At 43.3% G+C, this 26,573-nt stretch overlaps 1 protein-coding gene across 1 annotated transcript in view; it reads left to right on the top strand.

Annotated features, from left to right (window-relative positions):
- Positions 1 to 26,573, top strand: part of SETBP1 (SET binding protein 1) — a 388,368-nt gene that overhangs the window by 174,729 nt on the left and 187,066 nt on the right. Inside the window, 1 exon segment of the mRNA XM_003267525.4 lies at positions 17,720 to 17,773. Coding sequence (XP_003267573.2) covers positions 17,720 to 17,773 — 54 coding nt within the window.

Below are 26,573 nucleotides of genomic sequence, written 5' to 3'. Positions count from 1 at the left end.
GGTCAAAAGAAGCATATAAACTGTTAAAACACCTGGACTCAGCTCTTCTGGCCACCTTTGCATCTTTATTGTTCTTTCTTCTCCCAGTATGAGCCTACACAGTCTCTGTACCAGCTGTGCATCACCTCAGGTGACTTCCTTTATCCCTTCCTCTCTCCTGGTCTCTTCCTTTTCCCCTCTCTCTTTCCTTCCTTTTACACACACAAGTGCCAGCCAGGCATATAATATGCTTTTTTTTTTCTGGATCTCATTGTCCTCTTCAATAAGATGAGAGAGTGTTAGAATCCTTCATGAGTCTAACATTGAATGAGTCCTGCTTGCTTTCAGTCTGCCATCTGCTCCATCCTCTAGGTTGAGAATGCTAGCCTCCAGAGGTGAAACCTGGGCCATGGGCCTCTCTGGGGACCTCCTCAAGGTTGCCAAGCCTCACACAGGCGAGGCTACACTTGCCATCCCTGGGCTCTGCTCCTGGAGCCCACCCTCTTTCTGAGTGCCAACAGCTGCCTGCCCCATGTCCCAGGCTCACGGCCTTCCACGCCTTCCCAGGTGCAGGCGGCTCTAGGAAGCGAATAGGAGCCTCAGCTTTGATCACACACACAATAACCTCAGCACCGAGGCATCCATCCTAATCACTTTTGATTACAAATGGATTAAATGGGACAGCAGCTGCACAGAGCTGCTTTGATTCAGCCCCGCTCAATAATGAGATGCACAGGCACAGGCTGGTAGGCTGCAGCTATCAGCCCCGCCCAGCCCTCAGCCCATCACCTTCAGGGGCTCCTCTGAGTGGTAGGCAGTGATCAGAGACACAGGGGAAACTAAGGCAACTTGCATGAGCCCTGAAATCAGTAACCTCAGTGCCCTCAGCCTCTTTTGAGATCTCCTCATGGCCCACCTACATGCTATACTCTGCCAGTTGTGCCCCCACGTTCTGCACCATTGCTGCAAACATGCAGCTTGGTCCCTCCGTATTCCCATGAGGCTGGGTGTGCAGCCATGGGTCAAACAGCAGCTGCTCTGCTTAAATGAATCCCCAGAGGGTCTGGGGGCTCTTCCCCTCCTCTATGCCCCATATATGGCCATGTGATCTATCAGGGCTGGTAGGGATAATAATATTCTCACTAATATCATTTATTGGTATAATAGGTATAAAGCACATTCATGGCCTCCATCCCATTTTATTTTTCCCCAAATCCTGTGAGCTAGCCAGGATTTGGAGGACCTTATTTTCAGAAATAAGGAAACTGAATTGCAAGCAAGTAAAATGGCTTTTCCTGGGTGCCTTTGATACCCATTCTGATTCTTTGGGGACCAGCCCAAGCTCTGTCATTCTCCTTCCCCTCACTGGAGAGTGTCCTGAGTGTATCTAATTTCTGATGGTGAAAGCAGTGATCACCATATGTGTCTATTTTTGTATACAGACTGAACCACTCAAGGGCTGGTGAGGTATGAGCAGCTGCCTTGGCTAAATTGCAAGGCTTAAGGGAGGGAAGGGAGATAAGTGGAATTCAACCCCAAAGCCAAGAGTCCTCTGGGCTGGTGGATGCACTAACAAATTTGACCTTGGGGCATTTAATGTTTGGCCAAAATAGTTTGAAAGAGCAATGGGGAATTCCCTGTTTCTAATAAAAGCTTCATAGAAGAGCCAACATTTCCAGTCACCTCCTGCCCACCCTTGCCCTAAGCCCAGGAAGGCAAGTTGCCAACCTTATGCTGAGGTGGCCACTTGCAACTTGCCCATGGTAATAGCCAAAGCCCCTCCACATTGCCCACAGCTCTCACATGTGAAGAGATTTAGAGGGCCAGGTGTAAGGGAGAGGAAGGGTACAAAGTTTAACACCAACAATTTCATCTGTTAGTGTGTGTCTTCTCCTTATGATCTCATTTTAGTGGTCTAAGTTGAGCCTCGCCATACCCGTTAAAGATATCACAGGATGGAGGGAAGACTAAATCATATTTATGAGGCACTGACTCCTTTGTCTCATTACAGACATCTAAACATCCCCATCCAAACATCCCTGTGAGGTAGCTAATGTTACCCACCTTTTATGGATGATAAACAGAAACTTGAAATTCAGCTTCTAAGAAGAGCTCATATCTGAACTTGAGTATGATTGGCTACTAAGCATGTGTTACTTTGCAGAACACACTGCCCCATCTGCATTCTAACTGCACAGGTGAATAAATTAAGCTGAATACATGAAATGATAAGTAACTGGAATAAGGTCACGGTGCTAGGTCATGACAGGATTTGGATTAGAATCCGGGAGTCTTAACCTCAGTCTAGTCCTCTTTCTACATTATAAACTGCAGGGGCTCTTCCAATGTGCAAATTACTTTTTCCTGCTAGAAGCCTTCACCATGATGTTCTATCTACCTGAAGTGCCTGTCCCACAGCTCTTCAGTTAGCAACTTCTACTCGTCCTTTGGGGCATGGCTTTATTGTCACTTCCTCAGGAAAGCCTTCCTTGACCACTCTCAAATTCTACACCAGACCTGTCTTCATTAATTCTTTTGTCCTACCCATACCTTTTTTCTCATTACTTTTTCTTGAACTTATCACAGCTCTAAATTATATTTGGTTTTCATATTCAAAATAAATGCTGTCTCCCCTAATAGACTCTTGGGTTCCCTGAGAGCAGGGCTTATATATTATTTGTTCATTGGTGTATCCCCAGAATGCATCACAAGGCCTGGCACTTGCTCCCTAAGAGAAAGTTGAAATTCAGAATGAATGTGGCAAGCAGATTTGAGGGGGAAATGAGTCTTCAGTTCCAAAGAAACTCACAGACATGTAGACCCACTGGAATAGGTCCAGGTGTAGCAGACTCACTGCATTTATCTGGGATTTACCCAGGTACATCTTGAATTCTTAATAATGCAGATTTCTCAACGTATTCTACAAGGTGGGTCAATCCCAAACACCTTTTGAGTCTCCTTCCCTAAGACATCCTCAATGTATCTAGTGCTGCAGCCAAGACAAGCTACGTATCAGCCCACAAACCCACTGTGTGTTAGTGTTCTGCATTGAGGCTCACAGCACTGAGCCAAACCAAGATGTTCATGGGCTATTGACCATGCCTACCCTACCACCTACCCACTCCACTCTTCCCAACATCAACAAAAATCATTCTTCAACCTTCTTAGGCAAAAACCCTTGGCATCATTCTTCACTCCTGTCTTAACCTCTCATGCCATAGCTAATCCGTCAGCAAGTACTGGGGGCTGTTAAGACAACAGCCAGTGGGCACTTTTTTTTCAGTGTATCTCAGATTGTGCCCCACATTGGTTTTTCTCCTCCATATTACCCCCCATATCTCTCAGAGCCATTCATGCACCATGACCTATACCTCTTAGCTCTGACCTAATGGCTCTTATGTGATGTGGCCTCACTCTGCTGTCACCTCCTACCACTGCCCTTGCTCTTTTTCTCTGCTCTAGGGTGCCAATCTCTTTTCTGTTCCACCAACACTTTGAGTACTATTCATGTCAGTAACTTTGCACATTCTATTTCCTCTTTTGGATTGCTCTTCTCCCAAATACCAGATGGCTCACTCTCTTCTTTCATTCATTTGGGTTTCACTCTAACATTCCCTCCTTAGAGAGCCCTTCCCTGATCAGCTTATTTAAAGCAGCATATCCCCCACTCTGCTTTTTCTTTCTGCTTTATTTCTCTCTTCTTTTATTATAATTAACAGGTTATATTGTTATGATCATTATTTATTGTTATTATTTTACTTCATTGTTTGTCTCATTGAAAATAAGGACTTTGGGTTTTTCTTTTGTTTTTTTTTTTGTTCGTTTTGAGGTTTTTGTTTGTTTTTTGTTTTTGTTTTCATTTTGCTGTTTCCCCACATCCTAAAAAAAATATTTATGGAATGAATTCATTGGCATCTTTCACATGAACTCCGTGCAAAAGTCTGACTACCGTCACACCAGGATTGGCACTGAGGACATGGTAATTCCTGAAGTTGTTGGGTTGCCCTGTTCCATACAAGTTACCTGGACTGAGTTCCAGACTAGTTGTTGATGTCTTAAGTGGACGGGCTGATGAACACACCAGTGGTGCGTTGGGGCCAACTCATGCTAGGTGGCAAGAGCCAGATGGGCACATCTCTTTCCAACTCTGCAATCAGTGACTTCAGGCTAGTAGCTTGACATCTTGGGAGTATTTACACTATGGAAATTGGCAAATGCCTCACCATGGTGATTACCCCACCCAGAGAGCCAGTTGTTGAAGATTTTCCAGTACATGACTGGTTAGTTACAGTTACTCTCACTGGCATGGTGTGCACAGATCTGCCTGCCACATTGAGTGGAAGGCTTTTATAAGCTAGATGATGAGTGATGGCATTGGGATCTGTGTTCAAGAAGAAAAAGTTGAAAGCACTTGGGATATTTTGCCTGGGCATGTCATCAAAGGATCAGAGGCTGCTACTGGAATAAACAGGCTGTAGTGTGTGCCTATGGGCAAGACTGGGGAGCAGCGGGAGAGGATGAGTCCTCTAGTTTTGGTGCTTGGATCTAACTTCAGTCATGGGGCCTAGAGGCTGTTGCTTAATTCATCTTTTTTTTTTTTCAATCTGTAGAATGAGGTTCACATTCCCTATTTCACAGGAAGATCATGAAGGTTAAAAAACAAGCAATTAGTTCCTGCTCCCTAGAACTAGAGAGACAAGTTTCAGTGAGGCATATTTCAAATGCATAAAGGTAGAACTTGTTAAGGACTATTGCTGTGTCACTAAAATAGCAAGTGCCACTTCCCCAAAGTGCTCAAGCTGGGCTCCCATCTGTCAGAAAAGGTGGAAAAGGGGATTCCTGCATTGGAGGAAGGCTGGTCTGGATTATCCCTTCCATGCTAAGACTTCTAAAGCCAAGAGCATGTCCCTGGGCAAGTCACTGCCCGATTTTTTGCCTCATTTCCTCCATCTGTTAAACCAGCAGGGAAGTTTCCAGCCCTTCCTGTTTTTCATTGTTGTTGGGATGATTACGTGAGATCATCCTTTGAAATATTTCTAGGTTGAGGGAGTAAAGCTATTTTATCAATCTCATAGCTTACTACTTTTGTTATATTAAAAATGCTTTATATCTTGAAATAGGACAAGACTCTCTGTGACTTGATTGTCAAGAATGCCTGCCATTTGCACTTAATAGATTGAAAGGGTAAATACTTTATTTAAAGCAGCCCTATTGCAAAACTCTTGTAAATTTTATGTGGAAATAAGCTGTGTTTGTTGTAATTGGAATGCTTATTAATATCCTGTGAGGTTGAGGAAAGCCTTAGAGTGAGTAGAGAGAATGGCCACTGCTGTTAACATGCACATGTCTTTCATTGCGATATGGCAAAGGTAAGAGGGGAAAGAAGTTGGTATTCTTTTCCACTTTCTTGATGTTCTTCTTTCCTGGAGCCACCCTTGCTTTGTATAGCTCCCCATGTAGCAATGGTTCTTATGCTGTCCAAATTATGAGCCTCTCTCACCTCTACTTTCTATATCTGGAATTTCTCTTTATCGAAAGTGCTGAGTTCTCCAATTTTTCTTATCTAGTTATAAGTGAAGCACAAACAGAAATCCTGAGAATAGTTGCACAGCGATTGTGGTGTAATTGACAAATACTGGGTTCTTTATTAAAACCAGAGTTAAGTAGAAAGAGTTGTGGAGAAAACATGAAACCTCTTCTTCTATGAAAGACCAGTGAGAGATGAGGGCATGGCTCTTCCTAGAGATACAGATAGGCTTTGCCAACTCCTGTTATGTCAAGAGCCCTACCACTCCACCACTTTTGCTGTGTTATCTGTTCCTCAAGTGGACTGTAGGTAATCTCTCCCTTTAGTAATAGACAAGGTATATGAAGCCTGATAATGCCTTGGGTGAGTGTCAGGGCCATCCATAGCCTATCCAGTTTCAAAGGCTGTCAGATCAGAAAGGATTGCACAGAGTTCTTCATGTTAGAGGTGGGGAATACTGAGGGTCTGCAGGGATATGACTTACCCAAGGTTGCACTCTTAGTGAATTGCTGAGTGTGTCTGCAAAAGCGAACATTGCCAGTCCCTGCGGTGGGCCCTTCATTTGTGCTATAAATAAAGGGTTTGGGCATGTGATTACTAAAGGGCTTTCAGACTAACTTCGCAGCTACTTCCAGTCCTGCTGATGTAGCATCTGTGTGTTACATTCATTTTGCTCAGTCTCAGTGGGCAATGTATAGAGAGATATCCCCCAACTGAATCAGCCAGAAATTCTGGACAGGTTTGGCCAAAAATGGGTAGACTGTGAGTCAAGCATACATGTGAGTTCAGGGAGAACAATGAAAGGATATCTTATTTGGAGAAGAGGTCTGGGGAGATCTAATCCACATTTGACTGAGATGTTTCGGCATAAAGAAAACCTTCATTTCCAGATACCTCTGTGAGATGAGCACAGAGTTCTTGAGAGTAAAATCATGGAGATTATTTTTAGCAAATGGATTGGTTGAGGCAGGATTGTATGAGACGCAAATACACACATACATAGCCCAGAAAAGGAGAGTTACTGGCGACACAGCTGTTTCCAGAAGCTGTTTCCAGAAGGTATGAAACACAAGAGGGAGATTTTTAACAAAGGATGAGGAAGTATACATGCCAAGGAGCCAGACTTCCTTGGAAGTTGTCATGAGAAGAATCTAGTCCTGTTTTCCAAGGATGTTTTGTTTGCCTAATGCACTGAGAGCATCTTTAGAAGCTGTGGCAGATTCTGCAGAGTATCTTCAATGGTGAAGAATCATTTTGAAAACAGCCAGCTGTCTCAGTCCTCAAAGAGCTCCCAATGCTAAGGAGTGGCAGGACCGAATCCTGGCATTTGCAATGCCAGTAACACTAATGCAAGAGCAGGGCCATCTGTGGAAGGCATTGCAAATTGATTGCGCAGTTTTCAAATAGCAGTTCAAAGATATTTTCATTTCAACCAATGGCAAAGCATACAAGCAAGCAAGTTCTGGTTGGCTTATTAAAATAAACAAGCAAATAACCTGATTTAATGTCTTTGAAAATACTCAGTAATATTTCTGATAAAAACTGTTAGCAGAATTATTTGATAGACAAAGACTATATTTTAAAATTTTTATTTTGTGAAGGTTGTTTTTTGCAAAGGAGAGGAAGAGCTTGCTTTTCACCTCTCTTCTCTTTGGTGAAGATAGTTGTCTTCCTTGAAGGCCCTGCCTCCTGCTGTCCAGCTCCTTCATTCTGTCAGGCACAAGACTGTTCTTGCCACCTGTGCTCTTTCTAGATCTCATGCTGTGTTGGATTTGAAGATGAAACAATAGCATGTTTCCTACCTGTGGTAATAGAGATGGCTTATTTGGGATTTTCTACTTCTCTGTATTATTAAAAGTTATAATACACTTTAATATTATTAAAAGTAATAATTGCCCACTTATATGATCATGATATCACTCTTGGGATGCAACTATTTCCTTCCCATTATTGGTTACCATCTGTGATGGTGTCTGGAACTTGGCATGCCATTGCTGGGAGGAAGGAAGGAAGGAAGGAAGGAAGGAAAAAAGGGTGGGAGGGAGGAAGGAAGAGAGGGAAGAAGGAAAGGAGGAAGGAAGGAAGGATTGGGGGAAGGAGGGGGAAGGGACAGAGGGTAAACTTGCTTGGGGAGAGAAGATACACATGATAATTAACAATGTTCATAGCAGTGTATAGTACAAAATCCTTTGGTCACCCAGATTCAGGAATGAAACTCCTTTGAACAAAGTCAGCTTGAGTTTAGAAAAATTTGAAGGGAAGATCAAGATGGCAGAGACAATACCTTAGATGCCTACCTCGTGGGGCTGCATGGGGCTAATGGAAAGTCTGACTTTTACCTGCATGGTGAGTCACCTGAGGCATGGCTGGCAGTGGTACCAATGTCCCTGGGGACCAGGCTGCCTCCCTGGCAGAGTAGGGAGGGAGATAGCAACCTTCCATGAAGGGATTCCCGAGGGGATCATGGATGGCTGAGACAGAGAACTGGACTTTCCGTGATTCAGAGCTATGTTCAAATTCCAGTTCTGCCACTTTTTGCTGTCATAACCTTAGGTGAGTTATTTAAGCAGTTTGAGCCTCAGTGTGTTCAACTATAAACTGGAGAAAATAATACTATCTTGCACTGATAGTGTGAAATTTAAGATAGAAAATGACGTTAAAGTACCTACCTGGTACAAGAACAGGCTAAAATAGGTCTTGAGACAGAAGAACAGGCAAAAGTAGGTCCTGAAAAATCATAGCGACTTTTCATATTGGAATAGCCACGAGTTCAAGGTGGGCTTTCTGGAGGAGATTCTCCTATTTTACCTGCAACTTTTACAATTATAGAAGTTATGGCTACCTGCAACTACAAGGTTCAGTTCATTGAGTTCTGCCTGGCTTTATCCCTTTCAGATACCCACCTGTAATCATGATTAATTGCTCCAGATTTGGCCAAGGGACCCAGATTCTCTGCCAAATTGGCTCCACTAAGCTGAGGAGCAGAGCTTTTGACTTCGGTGCTCAGATACTCTCTCAAACAAGCACCTTCTGACTTTCCCATTCTCTGCCACTGAGTGAGCCCAGGGGTTTAAATCAGTTTCCTGGGATTCACCAAGGGGATGAATTAGAAAGCTTTGATACTCATCTTGGGCCAAGTGAGCAGATCATCTGGTCAGTTCTAAGCAGAAATTCCATAAATGATGAGAAGAAGAGGAAAGCGAGGGTGGATATTCCTTCAGCACCCAGCTTTGCTTGGCATACGTTCAAGGAGGGAATCCTCCTTTATTGGCTTTTTACGGACTTTGGAAACAGCCCACAGATGCTTGCAATGTGATTTCTTAATTTTGTTGGAAGGAAAGGACCTACAACCCAGATTGTGCTCTTGAGAAGCAACATATCTTTAGCTCTTTCCTCTTTTCTTACATTAGTTGTTCTTTCCGAAGCATGTTATCTTGCAGAACTTCAGATGAAGAGAGCAGGCATACTGCCTGCAAGGTTGGCCAGGCACAGTGGCTCATGCCTGTAATCCCAGCACTTTGGGAGGTCAAGGTGGCAGATCACCTGAGGTGAGAAGTTCAAGACCAGCCTGGCCAACATGGCAAAACCCTATCTCTACTAAAAATATAAAATTAGCCAGGCATGTTGGTGCGCGCCTGTAATCCCAGCTACTTGGGAGGCTGAGACATGAGAATTGCTTGAACCCTGGAGGCGGAAGTTGCTGTGAGCCAAGACTGTGTGACTGCACTCCAGCCTGGGTGACAAGAGTGAAACTTCATCTCAAAAAAAAAAAAAAAAAAAAGTATAAAGAAAGGAAGGGAAGGCATTTACCCCATGAGTAACTCATGCACATATTAAAGGCAGTATGGTCTTAAAATGAGGTCTGGTCATGTGTTCAATCCACTCCTAGTAGGAGACGACTATCTTAGCATCTTTAAAGAGATAATCTACTTAATTATCTTTCCCCAGGTAAATTCTATTAGCACTGAGAATGGCTTGCTCATGCATGTAGTATCCTTCTCTGTTAAAATATGGATTTGTCTAATTTGTTTTTTACAAAGCTTTAATTTAAATAGATCTTAACATGGAAGTCCAATATAATATACCAATAAAAGTTATGTTATTCTGAATAAAGAGGGGTTAAGAGCCTGGAACTCCTACCTCAGTGCCTCTCACTCACCTCATAATTCCCAAGGCCCTTCCGTGAAATCCAGGGCTTCTTAGGGCACAGTTTGAAACCTCTGTCTTGTGGATTTCCTTTTTCTTTTCTTTTCTTTTTTTTTTTTTTTTTTTGAGATGGAGTCTCACTCTGTTGCCCAGGCTGGAGTGCAGTGGCGCATTCTCGGCTCACTACAACCTCCGCCTCCCAGGTTCATACTATTCTCCTGCCTCAGCCTAGCGAGTAGCTGGAACTACAGGCACCTGCCACTATGCCTGGCTAATTTTTTTTTTTTTTATTTTTAGTAGAGATGAGGTGTTAGCCAGGATGGTCTTGATCTCCTGACCTCATGATCTGCCCGCCTTGGCCTCCCAGAGTGGATTTCTTATTCATCATTCATTTCAGAATGTTAGATACAACATGGACAACCTGATAGAGCTCCCAACAGTATACATACCCAAGGTAGGCAGAGGCTCATAAGATATTATGATGTAGTGAAAAAGAACATGAGTTAGCCAAGCCAGGCTCAAATACATTCTATCACCTACTAATCCTGAATGAACCCCAGAGACTACTTTAGTCTCTTGAGCCACTTTTGACTGAAATGATTAATAAATGCTGATATTAACATCCATATCACCAGTTTCTACCAGATTTATCTATGTAAACTTCTCACCCAAAACCACAGAAGATGCCCTACATAAAATCCAGTTTTCTTGCATCTAAAAAAAAAAATTATATGTCAAGTTTTAAAAGGGTGGGACAAACTTCTGTAGGTTCATTAAGTTCAAATAAGTTTCTTTGGGTTCATTAAGTTCAACATAAAACAAGACTCATCAGTGAGTCTAGCTCAGGGCATTCGGAGGTCTCATCTTTCATGTGGTCTCTAGTTATCTCTTCAATCTGAAAGGTGGAGGATTAAAGACATTTCCACCCAGAAGTTGAAATAGCTATGACTTGGACAGCAAGCAAATGTACACACCACTGTAAGAATATGGGTTGTATGTGCCAAGGTTACACATGGAGTCTTTAAAAATATATATAAAAGCTCTTTTGGCTCCATATCTGGGGGATTTTGTTAAAGATCTCACCTGTAAATATTAGAACCCCATCATTTAAAGAAGCAATAAAAGAAAAATATAAGGAATCAAGACCAGGCTTGCTTGGAATTATGTACAAAGTTATTATTAGTCATCCTTGTTGCTCTTTAAGAAGGGAGCCTAAAATTAAGACTGGAGGTGTCAGTGATTTCAGGTTTAACCTTTAAAATTTCATGAGGCTGAGAGGATTTAGCAAAAGGACACAGTTCAGCTAGGATGGCAATTTTGAGTATATAACTTGCTTCTTAGGCTGGTGGGAAACCACCCTCGCGGTCTCTACACTACCCATCCACTGCCACCCCACCCAAATGCCTTGGCCATTAGAACTAATGCCTTTTGAATTGGAAGATTGTTTACCGTTAGCTAGGGTGTGGATTTGACTTCAGCCTCACTGGAATGGGGAACTCATGTAGCAGTCTGAGTGGCCATCTGTCCAAATTCCTATTTGTAAGCCAGTAACAGATCCATAGTACAAGACTATCTCATTGTCCTCCCCTGACCTTCTGATTATTAATAGAAATTCTTCCACAAAGTGTAAACAAGCTCTTAGAGGTGTATATTTTCAGGGGACAGAGGAGATAGTGTCCCTCCATCTTTTCTCCAGCCTTGAGGTGAGAGGGATGCTTTAGGATGCTGGCAGGGTAGGGCCAAAGGGAAAATGACGTTCATTTCATAGGTGGTAAAATGAGACCTGCATAGGTAAATGATCCCATGACAGATCCCATATTGAGTTGTTGCAGAACCAGGACTATGACAGAAGTTTGTTTGTTTGTTTGTTTCCCTCCAAGTCCAATGCTCTTTTGTATGACAGTGTTTCACTTATCCTTGGAAAGAGTAGCAACCTATTGGTTCCATTTTACCTACCTTATTTTCCAATTTCCAGATTTCCTTCTGTGGTCCCAATGGATTTGTGGTCTTCTTCATGGTTGGTCATTTCAGAGCCTTTTGCTTGGTAGAAGCCCTCCTTAGACCCCTTTTTCTTTTCTCTGTCTTGACCCCTGACATATCTTACAATTCTTCCTGCCTGTTTCAGAGTCCCCAGTACCCAGTATGGCTGGTTATTAGAAACTTTCTTTGGGTTGCATACATAACAGTTAGATTTTTTGTTTCTGATTTTCCACTGGGTAAGTCACTTTATCTTTCTGTGCCTCAGTTACCTTTTACAATGGAGAGTGTGGGGCTAGTTCATCTCAAGCAGCCCCCTGCATACATATGATTAGATGTTTGTCTCGGCTTGCTGGAACAATTTTCCTTACCCGTAGGCTGTTCTGAACTTTTTTATGGGTTGAAGGGTTGGGGTGGGCCTGAGTTCAACTTCCATTCTAGAGCCAAAGTAAGAAGTGAGTAACACTTCACAAAATAAAGAGGGAGAAAAAGATTCGTTTCCTACATTGCAAATAGAAATGAGGGCAGATTGAAAAGAGGAGAGGTGAAGTAGAAGGCTTACTAAACGAAAGGATGGTGCCTTTAATGGTAAATTTGAAAATGGGTCATTTGTTCTCCCCAAAGCCATCTTCACTCTGTTTCTTTACCTACCTACCTAGCTACCTATGCATCAATCCATCTGTCCATTCATGTGCCAGCATCCTTTGCTTTGGCCCATAAGAAAGGAGATAATCTGGGAAGAGCAAATGACTTGGAGTATCCCCAGGGCCACCAGTCTTCAGCATGTCCAGCTGCATAAGATCCTTCTGGCCAGATGTTCAGCATGACCCACACCCTGCCTTTTGTGTCAGTGTCCCCCTTCCCAGATGCAAGCATCTGGGTTCAGCCAGGGCAATTGGTGCAGATATGTGAGGCCCCACTCTATCCAAATGGAGTATGCATTTTTGATAAAGGGCCAGCAGAGGGGACATGACATTTGTTCCTGGGGCAGGAGGACAGAGGGGAAAAAATGGAGTCACCTCCTCCCCTCCTGTGTGAAGGTTTAGAAGCTATAGAAGTTTGCAGGGAGAAGGGCAGCTGTTTGGAGGGACAGCCTTAGGCTTACAGAGGCCACAAGGGAATGCTGGTGGCAGCCGTACCATGGGTAGTTTTGGGTGGGAGATGCAAAGAGAGAATCCCATTCAGAGAACAGAATTTGAAAAAGACAAGGGAGCAGAATGCTGCTGCTTAGGAAGCTGAAGGGATTTCTACTCTCGCCTCCTTAGGACCCCACAGCATCCTTCATCTCCCTTCAATTCTCCTTGTTCTCCAACCCTGCCCTCAAGCTCAGAGAGAGAGAGAGAAAATAAGAAAGCAACCTGAATTTATGCCAAGAGAGAAACTGCAGCTCCTCAAAAAATGGAACGCAGGGTCATCCTCCTAATATTTTGAATGTGGACTGTTCCAGAGAGCAGCAAGACGTGTCAGGAATGAGATTGGTCTGAGCGGGGCCCCAGGAACACTGCCGGGCTCCACCAGGGAGATGAAAGAATTTTCTCCTTCCTTTGCCTTTTAAATGTAATTCTGTCTGTCCTCTGCACCCCACACCCTCTTGACCCTCTAGCTGGGAGCGGTGCAGACATTTAGCCATCCTGGGAAAAGACAGGATCCTTTTCATTAACTTCAGCCTGATTGGAGTCCCTAGGGCCATGGCGGATTTCATTTTACTCCCTCTCTGCCTCCCTGTCTTGGATCCCCCTCAATCCCAGACACAGCAAGGCTACCATGAGCAGTGAACTGTTTCCCAATGGGATGGAGTTGAGATAGGGTTCAAGCAGGAGAGGTAGGAGAGAAGGGTCTGAGACGTGCGCTTTTCAAGGCAGTGGCTTTGAGGAGGGACATGTATACTTCCTCCCCATGCCTCAATTTTCTCTGGATTGCTGAGCAAATGTATCCCAGCTTTAGGATAGAAATCAGCAGCTGATTATGTCTGGTTGTCAATGCTGGACTGGACAGATATAATCTCGAGTGGAGATTTCTGCAGAGGTGCTCGGGTTTAGCAGACTTAACCAATCCCATTTTTAACTAGCAATGTGATCTTGAAAATGTCACTTATCAGCTTCTGCAAAATAGGGACTTAGTCTGGAGTTTTAAGGTATGTTTTAGCACCAAACATTGGTTTTCAACTGAAGTCTCATGCAAGAACCAAAGAAAAGCAGAGCCACTCTGAGTGAAAGTAGAGAGACAGGCACAGTGCAGGCCCTTTGTCTACACATTTTCTCACCCCAGTTTCCCAGCAGAGGTGGCTCCTGAACCCACTGGGGACACAATGATTTTCTCCTCTTCTCCAGGGACCTCCAACTGCCTCCCTCAGGCCCTGATACTAAGAATAGAACTCTTTTGCGATATCCTGATATAGGTGGTCTGTGATCTTTTCCTTTATTTCTGATCCACACCTGAGCACCATATATTAGTGCCTGAGGTTCAGCTATTTCTCCATCCCTTGGTGTGTAATTTGTAGACTTATGGGAAATAATCTGCTTTGAAAAGGGGAGTGCTCAAGATGCAGGGCTTATGTTTGGCCCAACAGCCCACGCATTTGGTTAGAGCGTGGTTAGAACCCAGAAAGGCCAGGAAGGCAGAAGGCCAGAAAAGCCAGAAAGGCAAGGGGTTGTGGTGTAATGGTGAGGAAAGACACACTGTTGTACATACCGTTTCTCAGGACGTATTGTGAGATGTCACAAGCCTTGCCTTTGGTTGTTTCCCAGGTCAGATAACACCTTCAATGCATGCTAGTTTGTAAGTTAAACATTCCAAATCTCCCAAATAAAGGAATCCAGAGAGAAGTTATTTGATTTCCATCCCTGTCATTATATCCCTGTATCCTCCCACACATCATCAGATGCACTAACACATCTGAACTGGGATGGGCCCATTTAACATTTTACTGTTTCAGCCAGTGCAAGGGGTGAGAACACTATCTCTCCCTGGTGATGGATTTATTCACCATTCAGCTTCTTTCCCTTTTATACTGTTCTTCCTTAAATTTAACCTCCAATTTCTACACTGAAGCACCACCCAATATTCTTCTAGTAAAACCTGTAGCAGCTGGAGAAGAGCTTGTCCCCAGTGCCTGAGTTGATTAATTCATTCAAATATTTGAGTGCCTCCTTCACACAGGAAACATGCTAGGCGCTGAGTGCTGTTTCCTTTTGTCGGCTTGGAAGATATCTTAAGCCTGCCTCTCACACTTCTGTTCTCTAGGCTCAGCAATTTAGGTATTCTGGTCCTCACCTCTGGGCTGACAATATTTCCACTTTCCTTTTAAGTCATTTGACAAACAGGTTATTTAGTGACTAATTTTATGTCCAGACTCTTCTCAACACGTTGAGATATGCAAAATTTACATAAGATAGAAGCCATAATGTTTTTAGACAGGGTCTTGTTGGGCATGTTCTTGTTAGGTGAAAAATAGACGAGTAAAAATACACACATCAGCACGAAACAAAACTAGGAAGATCTCTGCCTTCTGCACGCCCAGGGTCTGGAGAATTTGAGCACTGGTTCCAATATACTAACACATGTTGGTGGGCGTGTTCCTGCACAGGTCACTCTCATGCCTGTACCTCATCCCAGCCTTTTATTTTCCCTCCTTTCCAGCTCCATCCGAATCTTATGCCCAGCCCAAGCTAGAGGTAAAGGTTTACTGATAAATTCAGATGAATAAATGGTCATTATCAATTAAATACAAGCATTCCTGGAGGAAGAGTTAGTTAAGGGTTGTTCACCAGGATACATGCTTTATGTTACTTTCTGTGTCCCATTTGACTAATATTCTGGCACTCAGCTTTTTTCCCATGCCGCATCTCCTCAACAAATGGTCTCCAGTGTGCTATAATTCAGAGGCATTTTATTATAGAAGAAAAAGCATGAGCTTTGGGAAAATATAGTTGGGGATTTAAATCCCAAATACATGTACTAGCTGTGAAACCTAGGAAATGTTACTTAGCTTCCATAAATCTCAATTTTCCCATCAGTAAAGAGGAGATACTTTCTGTCTCATGAAGGAGTTGTGAATATTAAAAATGAAAGATTACGTAAAGCAGCACCCAGTATGCCAGCCACCCAGGTGATCCTCACCGTATCCTAATTCCCTACCTTTCTCCTTAAGGTAGGCTGTGGCTGGCACTTAACAGATGCAAATGGAGGTGTGTTAGGATTGGCCATTTCCTTTTTCACATCTTTGCTCTTGCACCTGCTCCCACCTGAAGTGCCTTGCCCTGCCACCTTTCCATGTGAAATCAAGGCCAAATGCAAGCTCCATCTTATTTCAACAAGCCCACCCTGACTGCTCTTGCTTCATTTCCCCAGTTTGATGCTCACACTCGACTGCACTCTGCTCCCACTGATGTACACATGTCTGCATGTCTGATTCTTCCACCAAACTATAGGTTCCTTAAAGGCAGGGACTAAGTCTATCATTACATTTCACCCTTAGTTCCTAGTAAGTGGCCTAATGTGTTGTGGCTTGGCTGTTTCATTATCATCAGAGGGGTCAAACCAGCTCTCCACCAGGATGGTGCTGCCTGCCCCCAAGACACCTTCCACATGGGGGGATCTAGCCTGCAGGATGGGGAATGGGGGGGTGGGGAACAGTGCAGCTTTTACCCTTTCCACCTCTCTTCTGCTGGATCCTAGCTTCAACATCACTTAAGCACCATTTTTGGCAGTCATTTAAGGAAGCTAAAAATTCCAGTTGAGCTTTTCTGAAGGCTGGAGGCCCTGGGGCTCAGCATGACTTCTTCTCTTTCTTGACCCAAACAAAACATTGTTACACGAAACATGAAGTCTTTCCTATTTTTCACAAATGCTCTCCAGGCCTAACAAAGCTAGCAGTCACCCTCCTTGAATCAAAATAAGCATCTGCCTTTTTCTCTTTATCTCACACTTTCCCAGCATTTATTGTAAGAATGTGATTATTTTGCTAGTTAATCATACATTTTTATTTAATGTTTTCTTGTGCAAAACCCTGGAAAGGATGCAAAAATATTTAAAACCTTTAGTCTTTAATATTGATTAAACACAGAGGTGCAGAAAGTACATATAACTGACTGTTATTCTTTTATATTGTGTATGATTGTTTGAAGCATAAACGATAAAATCCTAAATATTGTATAAAATCATAGGCAACATATGACAAAGGGAAACTGAGTCACATGTAGCTGTGAAGAGGAGAGTGTCATTTTCACTGAGCTGATTTTTTTTTTTTTAAAAAAAGAAAGAAAAAATAATCGGGTGCTGTGGCTCACACTTGTAATCCCAACACTTTGGGAGGCCAAGGCAGGCATATCACCTGAGGTCAGGAGTTCGAGACCAGTCTGACCAGCATGGAGAAACCCCATCTCTACTAAAAATACAAAAATTAGCCGGGCATGGTGGCGGGCACCTGTAATCCCAACTACTTGGGAGGCTGAGGCAGGGGAATCGCTTGAACCTGGGAGACGGAAGTTGTGGTGAGCCGAGATCATGCCACTGTACTCCAGCAAGAGAGAGAGAGAGAGAAAGAGAGAGAGAGAGGAAGGAGGGAAGGAAAGAAGGAAGGAAGGAAGGAAGGAAGGAAGGAAGGAAGGAAGGAAGGAAAGAAAGAAGGAAAAGCCCTCTTAGAGGAGATGGACCTTTGTCTCTGAAGCAGTAATTCTTGTATCACAGACCACTTTGATAGCAGGAAGAAAGCCAGGGGCCCATCTCTCTCTAAGGAAATATATACATCTATAGATTCACACATACTTACAATTTCAGGGAGCCATGGACCTGATGAAGGCCATCCATAGCCCATGGTTCCTAATTTAAGACCCTCTGAAGAACTGATAGCACATAGAAATAATTTAGAGAGAGCAGCAAGAGAGAGGTGATGAAGTCAGAGATGGAGGACAAAGTGGGAAGACCATTGAGCCTAGATTCCCAGTCCAGAAATCTCACATTTGCCTTCTGCGATCCCACTTCTGTAGCTCTCATCCAGGCTATGGTAAGTCCATTGCTGGTCAGTTGTCGTGGGGATACTGTATGCAAACTGAAAAGTGTCACTGAGAAAATTTCTTTATTCTTTTTCAGCTCCTCACAGCCAGTGACCTTGCAGCCAGTGACCTCAAAGGATTTCAGCCACAGGTAAGTTCCACTGATGCTTTTATGAAGTTTGGAAGAGTGAAATGCTTCAGAGTTTGGTTGTCAACAAGCACCCTTGGGGCCAGGACGGAAACCCCAACCTTGGATTTCTAGCTTCTTTCCCTTGAAATGCCAACTGTGAGAATGACCTGGTAGCTTGCTCTCCTCTTCCACCACCTCTCATTCCAGCATGGACAAAAACCACCTCTTTCTGCTCTTTTGTTCCTAATATTCTATAGGAGAAAAATACATAGAGATCAAGATGCTTGGAATGTTAAGTGTTGGGGATTCAGCTTAGGAAAGGGTTAAACCAAAGGCGGCAGAGGGTGGGATGGGGTTGGGGTTCTCCCCTGTACTTGTCTCTTTTTGGACAGGACACTCACATTTCTGTAATCTTTGTGGCAAATGCCTCACAGTCAAGGCCTGATAGCCAAGTTAATCTGAGACCCCTGCAGAGGCAGACAGTTGAGGTTTGCTGATCTTGGTCAGGAAATGGGCCACTGTTATCTCTGGCCAGAGTGGTGTTTGGAGGTTACTATGGGCAAACTGTGTGAGGGTGTAGGCAAGGGCTTTCTGGAGACTTTTTTGCAGGGGTGAAGATGGACATCATCCTCCCTGTCTCTGGAAAAGGAGTCCACACACAAACATGTAAACACCAAGACACATACACATAAATCTCAGCTATACAAAAGCCCTTGTTTGCTCACATAGAGCCTGGTGTAGTTAGAACATGTACATAAGGAAAGATAAATCCAAAGGTGATCATTAGGGGACTCGGCCCCTGCCCCTGTCCCCCTTGCAAAGTGAAACTTTCTGTCACCCTTCAACTCAGTGCCTGCTTCAAGGTCTCACAGTGCTGTATCTTTGTGGGAAAATACATTATAGCTAACGGCAGCAAACTTCCAGGGGTCGAGCAAATACGTTTCTAATTGCAGGAATTTCATATATTTGGGCATGTTTTCTTCCTTAAAGGTGTTTCACATCCAGGAGCCCACTGCACCCTCCCTACCCTTCTCCCATGCGAGCCACATCCTGTGCACACCCTCTCACTGCTGAGGAACCTGAGGACCCAGTCCTGATGCAAAGTGGCCCCAGATCACAGAGAGCTAGGAACAGGTGACAGTGGGAGGCTAGAGGAAGAGAATTAACAGAATCAAGGGCCCCGTTGGTGAGAATCAAAGATAGATTCACACACCAGTGTGGGGTGTTTTCATCTCACCTTGTTGATCCTCCTGTCTGGAAAGTAATGAGTTTTTAAGACAGAGATGGCCAGTAAGCCTTTTTTGTCAACCACTGAAAACCTTTAATTAATTACTTATTCACATATTTATACAAACTTCCCGTTGGGCTAAGGGAATGTGAAACAAAAATAAAAGAAATCAACATTTACCACCTACCCCACTCACGTCTGCACCTACACTCATACGTGGTGGCAATCCCAGGTAAATATTTTGTTTTAATCTGAAAATTTATAACATTAAAGGAAATTGTGTGGTGCTGTTTTACTGCTTGAAAAGGACACCCGGTAGAGACTGAGTTTATTGGAGTTGTGTGTGTGTGCATGGTTTTGGCATGGTTTCCTTCGGAGCTGAACACGTTCCCTCCATGTTTGTTGACCTACACTTTTAGATATTAGATTTAAGCTAATAGAGCAAACTTTCCAGTGAAGGAGAAGTTAGATATATTTAAGGTTCGTGCATAACATTCGAAGGCATGATCCTAGAAAGGCAGCTTCCAGCCTCCCCCACAGCCAGCCCCACAGCTTCCAGTGCAGATGGCTCACTCCTCTGGTTCTGTTCATCCCTTCCATGTTATTCCATTTGCGTGTCATCACCCTGAGGCTAGAAGCATAAATGCATATTTTTCACTCCTCAGGATGCCTGTTCTTGAGGCCAGGAAGTCCTGGGAAACTTGTGGCCAGGGTGTAATGCCCAGATCAAAGTTAATTCTCTAGTGAAAGTCTCAGATGTGTCTCGGGTCAACAGCACCCTTTTGGGTGCTTTTTAAAACAGAAACATAGAGCTGTCCACAGGCTTTGCATTGCCCCCTCCAGCCCCACTGCACCAAACTGCTGGGTTCTGTTGTTATTTTTCCCCTTCTCTCTTTGGGTTTCAGATGAAACTGAGTCCCACACAATAATTCATGGGTGTGTTCCCCTCCAGGACCCATCATTGACTGTCAGGAGGGGACTCACTGAGGACCCCTCCCAGGGATAACTATCTGTCCTCTCAGCTTTTGCATAGTGCCCACTTACCACTTGAATGTAGAGGTTTTCTGTTTGTTTTTCTTGATGCTTATTCCTGCTTTAGATTCTTAAGGAAGATAGTTACAAAATCTTTGATGATTTTGAAAGTGTGTAGAGTAGTGACTGTATTGAGCTGGCTTTTCTGTTCATTTGTCTCTGTCTTCTGTCTGCATCCAGATAGAGAAGAGGAAGGTAAGGAAGTGAATATCTGCCTTTTTCCCCATGGTTATTGGTTACTAAAAATGCCATGCTCATTCCTGGAAATAAACACATGACTTTTCAAGATGAGGCTGAAAGCCTGTGTTTTCTAAGGTATTGTGTTTTAGCAGGTGGTGGTCTCCCCAGAGGCTGGTGAGCCTGGCCTCTGGGCCACAGGGTAGAGCTTCTCCTAAAGTCAGGCCTGGTGCTGGTAGGCGGGTACTATTCTCAGCAAGTTTTAAAGGCACAGATGGAAAAGCTTCTGAAATTCACACCTAACCCACCCTGACTCTTCTACCTCCAAACACATCTCCTTTTACCTTCTAACATCCTGTTCTTGCCTTTTGAAGCAACAGACACACTTGAGTACCCTCCTTTCTAAGTCTTTGGGTTATTGGAAATGAGAACCCTCACTTCCTTTTGTTGGTCTGGTCCCCTCCATTCCTAAGAGGAATAAGAGCTGACATCTAATTTTCTTTAGTAAAAGCCCAATAACCATATGCTTTCCTCTGCATTTTTCTTTTATGCTTTTTTTCCGCTAATATAAAAGTTGTAAGTGTCCATCGTAGAAATTTGGAATATACAGAAAACCATAAGAAAGAAAATACACTATTATTTCACTTCAGAAACATACACAATGACGTTTTGGGGTATAGTCTTCCGATCTTTGTTCTACATAGACACACACATCTGTTTTTTTTAGTGGTCATATTTTATATGCTTTTTTGTTACCTTATTTTTTGTTGGTTTGCATGCTTTCCACAACACTGGAAAATCAAGCAGCTAGCCATGCTTGCACTAGTTGTTAGTACCATCATTCATTTATTACCCCCTCTTGCTGGACAACCCATTCCTTTTGCAGGCCGAGATCTCCAGGAGCAATCCAAGGCAAACGCTGGGATCCAGTGCATTCATCTAGGATACAAAGAGCATCCAAGGCCTCTTGGCATTTATTTATTTATTTACTTTTATTTCTCAGTTCCTACAAGAATGTGCAGGCTGCTTAAACTTTGCAGTAAAGTGCCCGTGGGTGATGCCCACGTGCTTGTGCACATGCTTACGAGGTGGGGGAATGTGGTAAGGAAATAGCCATAGCATGGGCACCAAATTCAGATGCAGGTCCTGCATGCCCAGCCACAGTGGTGGAACAGTGATGTGACAACAAACGTCCCCCACAGAGGAAAGCACAGACTAAAGGATTTGGTCCTCACCTGCTACATAAACCCTCTATTGTCTCAGGGAATAGTATACTTCCTTTAGGCAAAATGGAGTATTATTTCAAGTGTGGGGCAAGTGTAATGGCCACCTATGAAGGGTGGCTATTTTTAATGAGTTTCTAAAATGTCAATTGCTACTATGGTCAAGGGCATGCTGTGGTGGAAGACGAGAAGAGAGTAAACCAGAACACACCGGAAAACATGTTCTAGTGCAGAGAAACCAGAACTTTCAGTCACTTAGTTGCCATTTCATTCAACAGGCATCCATGGAAGACGTTTCTGTAGGGCTCCCAGCTATGCACAAATCCTTCCCTAGATGTTGACAGTTCTGGAAAGTTCTGCCACCTTTATTAGCTTTGTGACCCTCACAAAGTTACCTAATGTCTTTGATCTTGATTTACCTTATTAAGCAAAGGAGTTGTGCAACTTATTTCACAGAGAGTATGGGCATTGATGAGACAATGCATGTGAAAGTAGGCTTGTATGCCTGAAATGCACAGTGAGGTATTGTTTCTTCCATTAGAGAAGTGCAGAATAAATTAATTAAAAATTCAAATGTAGAAGAAATTATATGTCTATGGAACAAGCAGGGAGGTCTTCCCAGCAGAGGTGTTGTTGTACCTGGGCCAGGATGGGTGAGGAAAAAGTGAGGCGGTGGACTTATTCCAGAGCACGGGAAGCATGGATGAAGGCTAAGCATGGATGAATGGCGATGCTTGGGTACGTCTGGAGGCTTGGAGTGATTTAATTGTGGAGCCTCAGAGGAGAGCATGGTGGGAAATTATTTGCAAATTAAAGTGGGGTCAAATTTCGGGTCTTAAAGGTCTGGAAAATGAAATAATAGTTTTTTTTTAAAGTCTGAAAAATAAATTGGACTTAAAAATTAACTATGATTAAAGTTTTCATACTTACACAAAAGTTAGCATAATAATATAATAAACCCATGTACCTATTACCCAGTTTCAATGGTATGCTGCTAAAAAAGCCCACATTTGTAGCACTTGCTAATTTCTCTTGTGTAAATATCTCCATCATGACCAATTTTAAGCTACCAGTGGTTTAGCAACCTGTTGGCAAAGTCTTTGACAGTCAGCTCGGCACCCCAGCATGCCACTGGGATAGCTTTCACAATTGTTACCATTTTCCAAACTTGCCTATACTCTCGTCTACTTTGGTTTTTAATTTTAATTATTTGGGGGTATACTTTAAAACAAATCCCAGTCATCATGTTATTTCACTAATAAATAATTTAATTAACTTATCTAACAAATAAGGGCTTTTATAGAACAATCACAATGCCATTATCACATCTATCAAAATTACCAGTAATTTTTAAATGTTTTCGAATACTCAGTCCATATTCAGACTTTTCTGTTCATTTTTAATGTGCCATGTTTTAGTTGATTTGTCTGAATCGGGAAACAGAATTTGGATTTTTTGGAATCCATCTGAAGTCAATGGGAGGCATTGAAAGTTTGAGGGCAGAGAAGAGTCAGAACTGTGATAGATGAAGGTTCCACAATGGGTAGAAGGCATGATGAAACCAAGAGGGCATCCAGCACTCAGCCTGTGCTGCTGGTCCATACGAGGAGTAGGGGGGAATGAAGGTGGGCTGAGGACTGTGGGGGTATCACAGAGGAGATGAATGCCAAAAAGTTTGGTGGCAGAATTAGTGGACCAGCAGCTTCTCAGTAGCTGGAGAATTTGGAATGCTGTTAACCACAGTGAAGACCCACGAGAAGTGCAGTGTTCATTCCTGGAGTAAGAACAATTAAGTGTTCAGAGGAGGAAGGCTCAGTCCTCCTCAAATGAACCCTTACTCCACTTTCCTTAGCCACCACAATTAGTCCTACTCGGAGATCGTCAGAGGACACAACCATCTGCAGAAGAATCCTGGGTTCCACGAGTCCTCACCTAGAAGTTTTAACGCAAAACCCCCAAGTATTCTGTGAGGAGAAGCTACTTTTTGGGAAGGTGTGACTGTGGAGTTTCTGCATAGAGAGAAATCCTGGCTGTGCTTATCTCCCAACAGAAAAGGAAGGCTGAAGCAGGGCAGGGGCTGTGACAGCAGTTGATGTTTCAACGTGGGTCTATGTATTGGTTTGCTACAGATAGGTATTCCTACACTGGGAAATGGAAGGCAAGTGGGGGAGTTAGAGTCTTCCAACAGCTCTTTTATTTTGTAAAAGGGAATCTCTGAGTTCCCAGGTTGCTTGTTCTTCTGGGGTTGATCATGTTTTTCAGAACAAAATCACCATTATCTGATGCAACTCTAAATGGACATCAGCTGTTTACAAGTTCAGCATCAACACTTAGAGTAAAATTGGGCCGGGTGCGGTGGCTCTCGACTGTAATACCAACACTTTGGGAGGCCAAGGCGGGTGGATCATGAGGTCAAGAGATCAAGACCTCCTGGCCAACATGGTGAAACCTTGTCTCTACTAAAAATACAAAAACTAGCTGGGCGTGGTGGTGCGTGCCTGTAGTCCCAGTTACTCTGGAGGCTGAGGTCGGTGAATAGCTTGAACCCAGGAGGCGGAGGTTGCAGTGAGCTGAGATTGCACCACTGCACTCCAGCCTGGCAACAGAGTGAGACTCCATCTCAAAAAAAAGAAAAAAGAAAAAGAAAAGAAGGAGTAAAATTGAAGCTCTGAGTTTTCCAGGGCACTGAGCCTCGTTAGACTCAACTGGAGTTTGTGGTAATGCATGTTCACCCTGCTTTTGGCTCAATACACATATGCCAAGGACTTAGCATATATAGATGCCGGAAGGTGTTCTTTGAACTTTACGTGTATTTTGTCATTTAATCCTCACCACATTTTGTAAAATCAATAGGAGCATTAGCCCCATTTTACAAGTCAGCACACAGAGGCACAGGGAAGTTAAGGTCACCAAGCCCATATTTGCCAGAAGTAGGATTTGAACTTAGGTAATCTGGCTCCAACATCTGTATTCTTAACCACTTATGCTATGACATCTTGAATTAGATTTATCTCTACAGTGAACACAGACCAGTGTGACCACTGGTAAGATCAGGACAAGTGGCTGCCCCTTCATTTTTGAAGATTGTATTGAGTTTCCTTGATCTTTGACAAGGGCCATGAAAAAGCAATTTCTTTATCTGAGTAATAGAGGGAATTGCTGCATAGCATTTTGAATCCTTCCACCTTGGCAAATAGTTTCTTATTGTTCTCATTCCTGTCCTTCCCCAAACTCTTAAAGGGAGAATCATAGTGGTGTTTGTCCCTCCCACAGAGGAGGAAACTGATATGAGACAGAGGTAGGCAGGGCCAGCAGTGAGGATACAGGTTGCTTGTTTTGACTTCACCACTTAATATTTACTTTGCTGTTTAGGAAAGAGCCATCCCAAAGCAAAGCAGTGTATAAGGAAATCCTGCAGCTGCTGCTTCCTCACACCCTCCCACACCCCCACACCCCTATTTTAAAATGGAACGAGACACTAGAGACCATGAAAAGTTGCCATTCCCAGCCTTGGCTGCAGACAGGAATTATCAGGGCAGTTTGAAAAATACGGGAATCCAGTCCTAACCCCTGTAGTGTGGATTGAATTGGTCTGGGTGGGGTCTGGATATTGGTATTTTCAGAAGCTCTCCAAAATCTAAGTCAGCCTCCTCATTTTCTAGATTAAAGACTGCAGTAAGGAGGAAGTTTGGAAGAGAAGAGGAGGCCAAAGCGTCCCATTCAAAGAGCAATTCCTGTCCCAGGAACGTGCCATGTGCTTCTCATGCCCCCGGAACCCATTCCCCACAAAACCCGGTTCTCTCTCTTACTCTTCACTTTTCACAGTGAACCTGCAGTCTGGGCGCAAGAAGTATAACTTAGCGTGGATTCTGTAAAGCCCACACCTGTGGTCATTCCCTGTTCTTTTCCATTCAACAATTGAGACTTGCCCAAGATTGTAAACTAGTGAGTGATGGCATTTGGGCTTATGATCTTCTCTGCCTGCTAGCTAGACATTCTCTCTGGATCTAAAAGATAATCCAAAAAGATCCAGCTTCACAATGCTGCCCTGAAGAGATAATGCATTAGACGGCCCCGATGCAGCATTCACTGTCTTCTAGGGCAGGCTTGATCCCATGAGTTTGCTTGCTCAGACGATCGCTTAGTAAACACATGCCTTTACTCTCTAGGCCTTTCTTCTGGCTTGCCTTGTATCAGCTGTGCCGTGGATCTTTGCTCTCTGACCCCATGCTATGCAGAGTATGGGCTCCAAGCCGTGGCTGGCCTGTCAAGTGTGTGTCGCTGGTCCACCATGGGATACATTTAGAAACCTTTATAGCAATTTGACATTTTTGTGATATCCAGGCATGTAATTGTTTTCCTACGGATTTGTCTTATAGTATTTTACCAAAGTTTCCATACAAAAAATATGGATTAAGGACAAAGTATCTGGTCCTTCATCAAAGAACCTTTGACAAGCTCTGTTCTAGTTAACCAACACTGAGCTTTCCTAGTTTTAATAAAGGAGTAGGATTTGGACTCCTTGTTTGTCTTTTTCTTCTTCTACAAGCCTATATGTGAATATTTGTAATAGGAATAATGTTCACCCTCCAAAAAAAAATGGTTCCACTTGTAACTATCTTTCTTGCTACTTTTAGGATAACTGCACACAATGTGTATCTTTTCTCATAATTCCTAAGGAAACCTATTTAATTATTACCAGACATGTGTGACAATAACAGGGCATTTTTAACAAAAATATTTGCCCACGTGCATACATACACCTCACACTGAAGCCCAAACTGACACTTTTACTCTTCTTACATGAAATCAACAGTTTCCTCCCACAAGTATACATTTTTTGAACTGCTTGCCTTGACCGTGTTTTTAGTGGATTTTTTTTTAACCAGTGTTGGCATTTGGTCCTGGAGAAAGAAGTTCTCCAGGTGTTTTCCAGAAAGTCTGGCATTTCCGCGGAATATTCTGAAGTCTTAATAAGTTCTCCTGGGATACTAAATCTCTAGACCTCAGTGAATATTTTGTTTTTTAATTCCAAAACGTTCTGACCATCTGAGGGCTGTGTGCAGGTGGGCCTGACTTAAAACAAACCTAATGTGCAGAAGGTCACGTGTGAGAAAATTCATAGATGACAGGTGGGTGCTGGGGGGGAGGTGGTTATTCT

This window comes from Nomascus leucogenys, chromosome 4, assembly GCF_006542625.1.
Source record: "Nomascus leucogenys isolate Asia chromosome 4, Asia_NLE_v1, whole genome shotgun sequence".
Taxonomy (NCBI): Eukaryota; Metazoa; Chordata; class Mammalia; order Primates; family Hylobatidae; genus Nomascus; species Nomascus leucogenys.
This window is presented reverse-complemented; position numbering and strand designations above follow the sequence as displayed.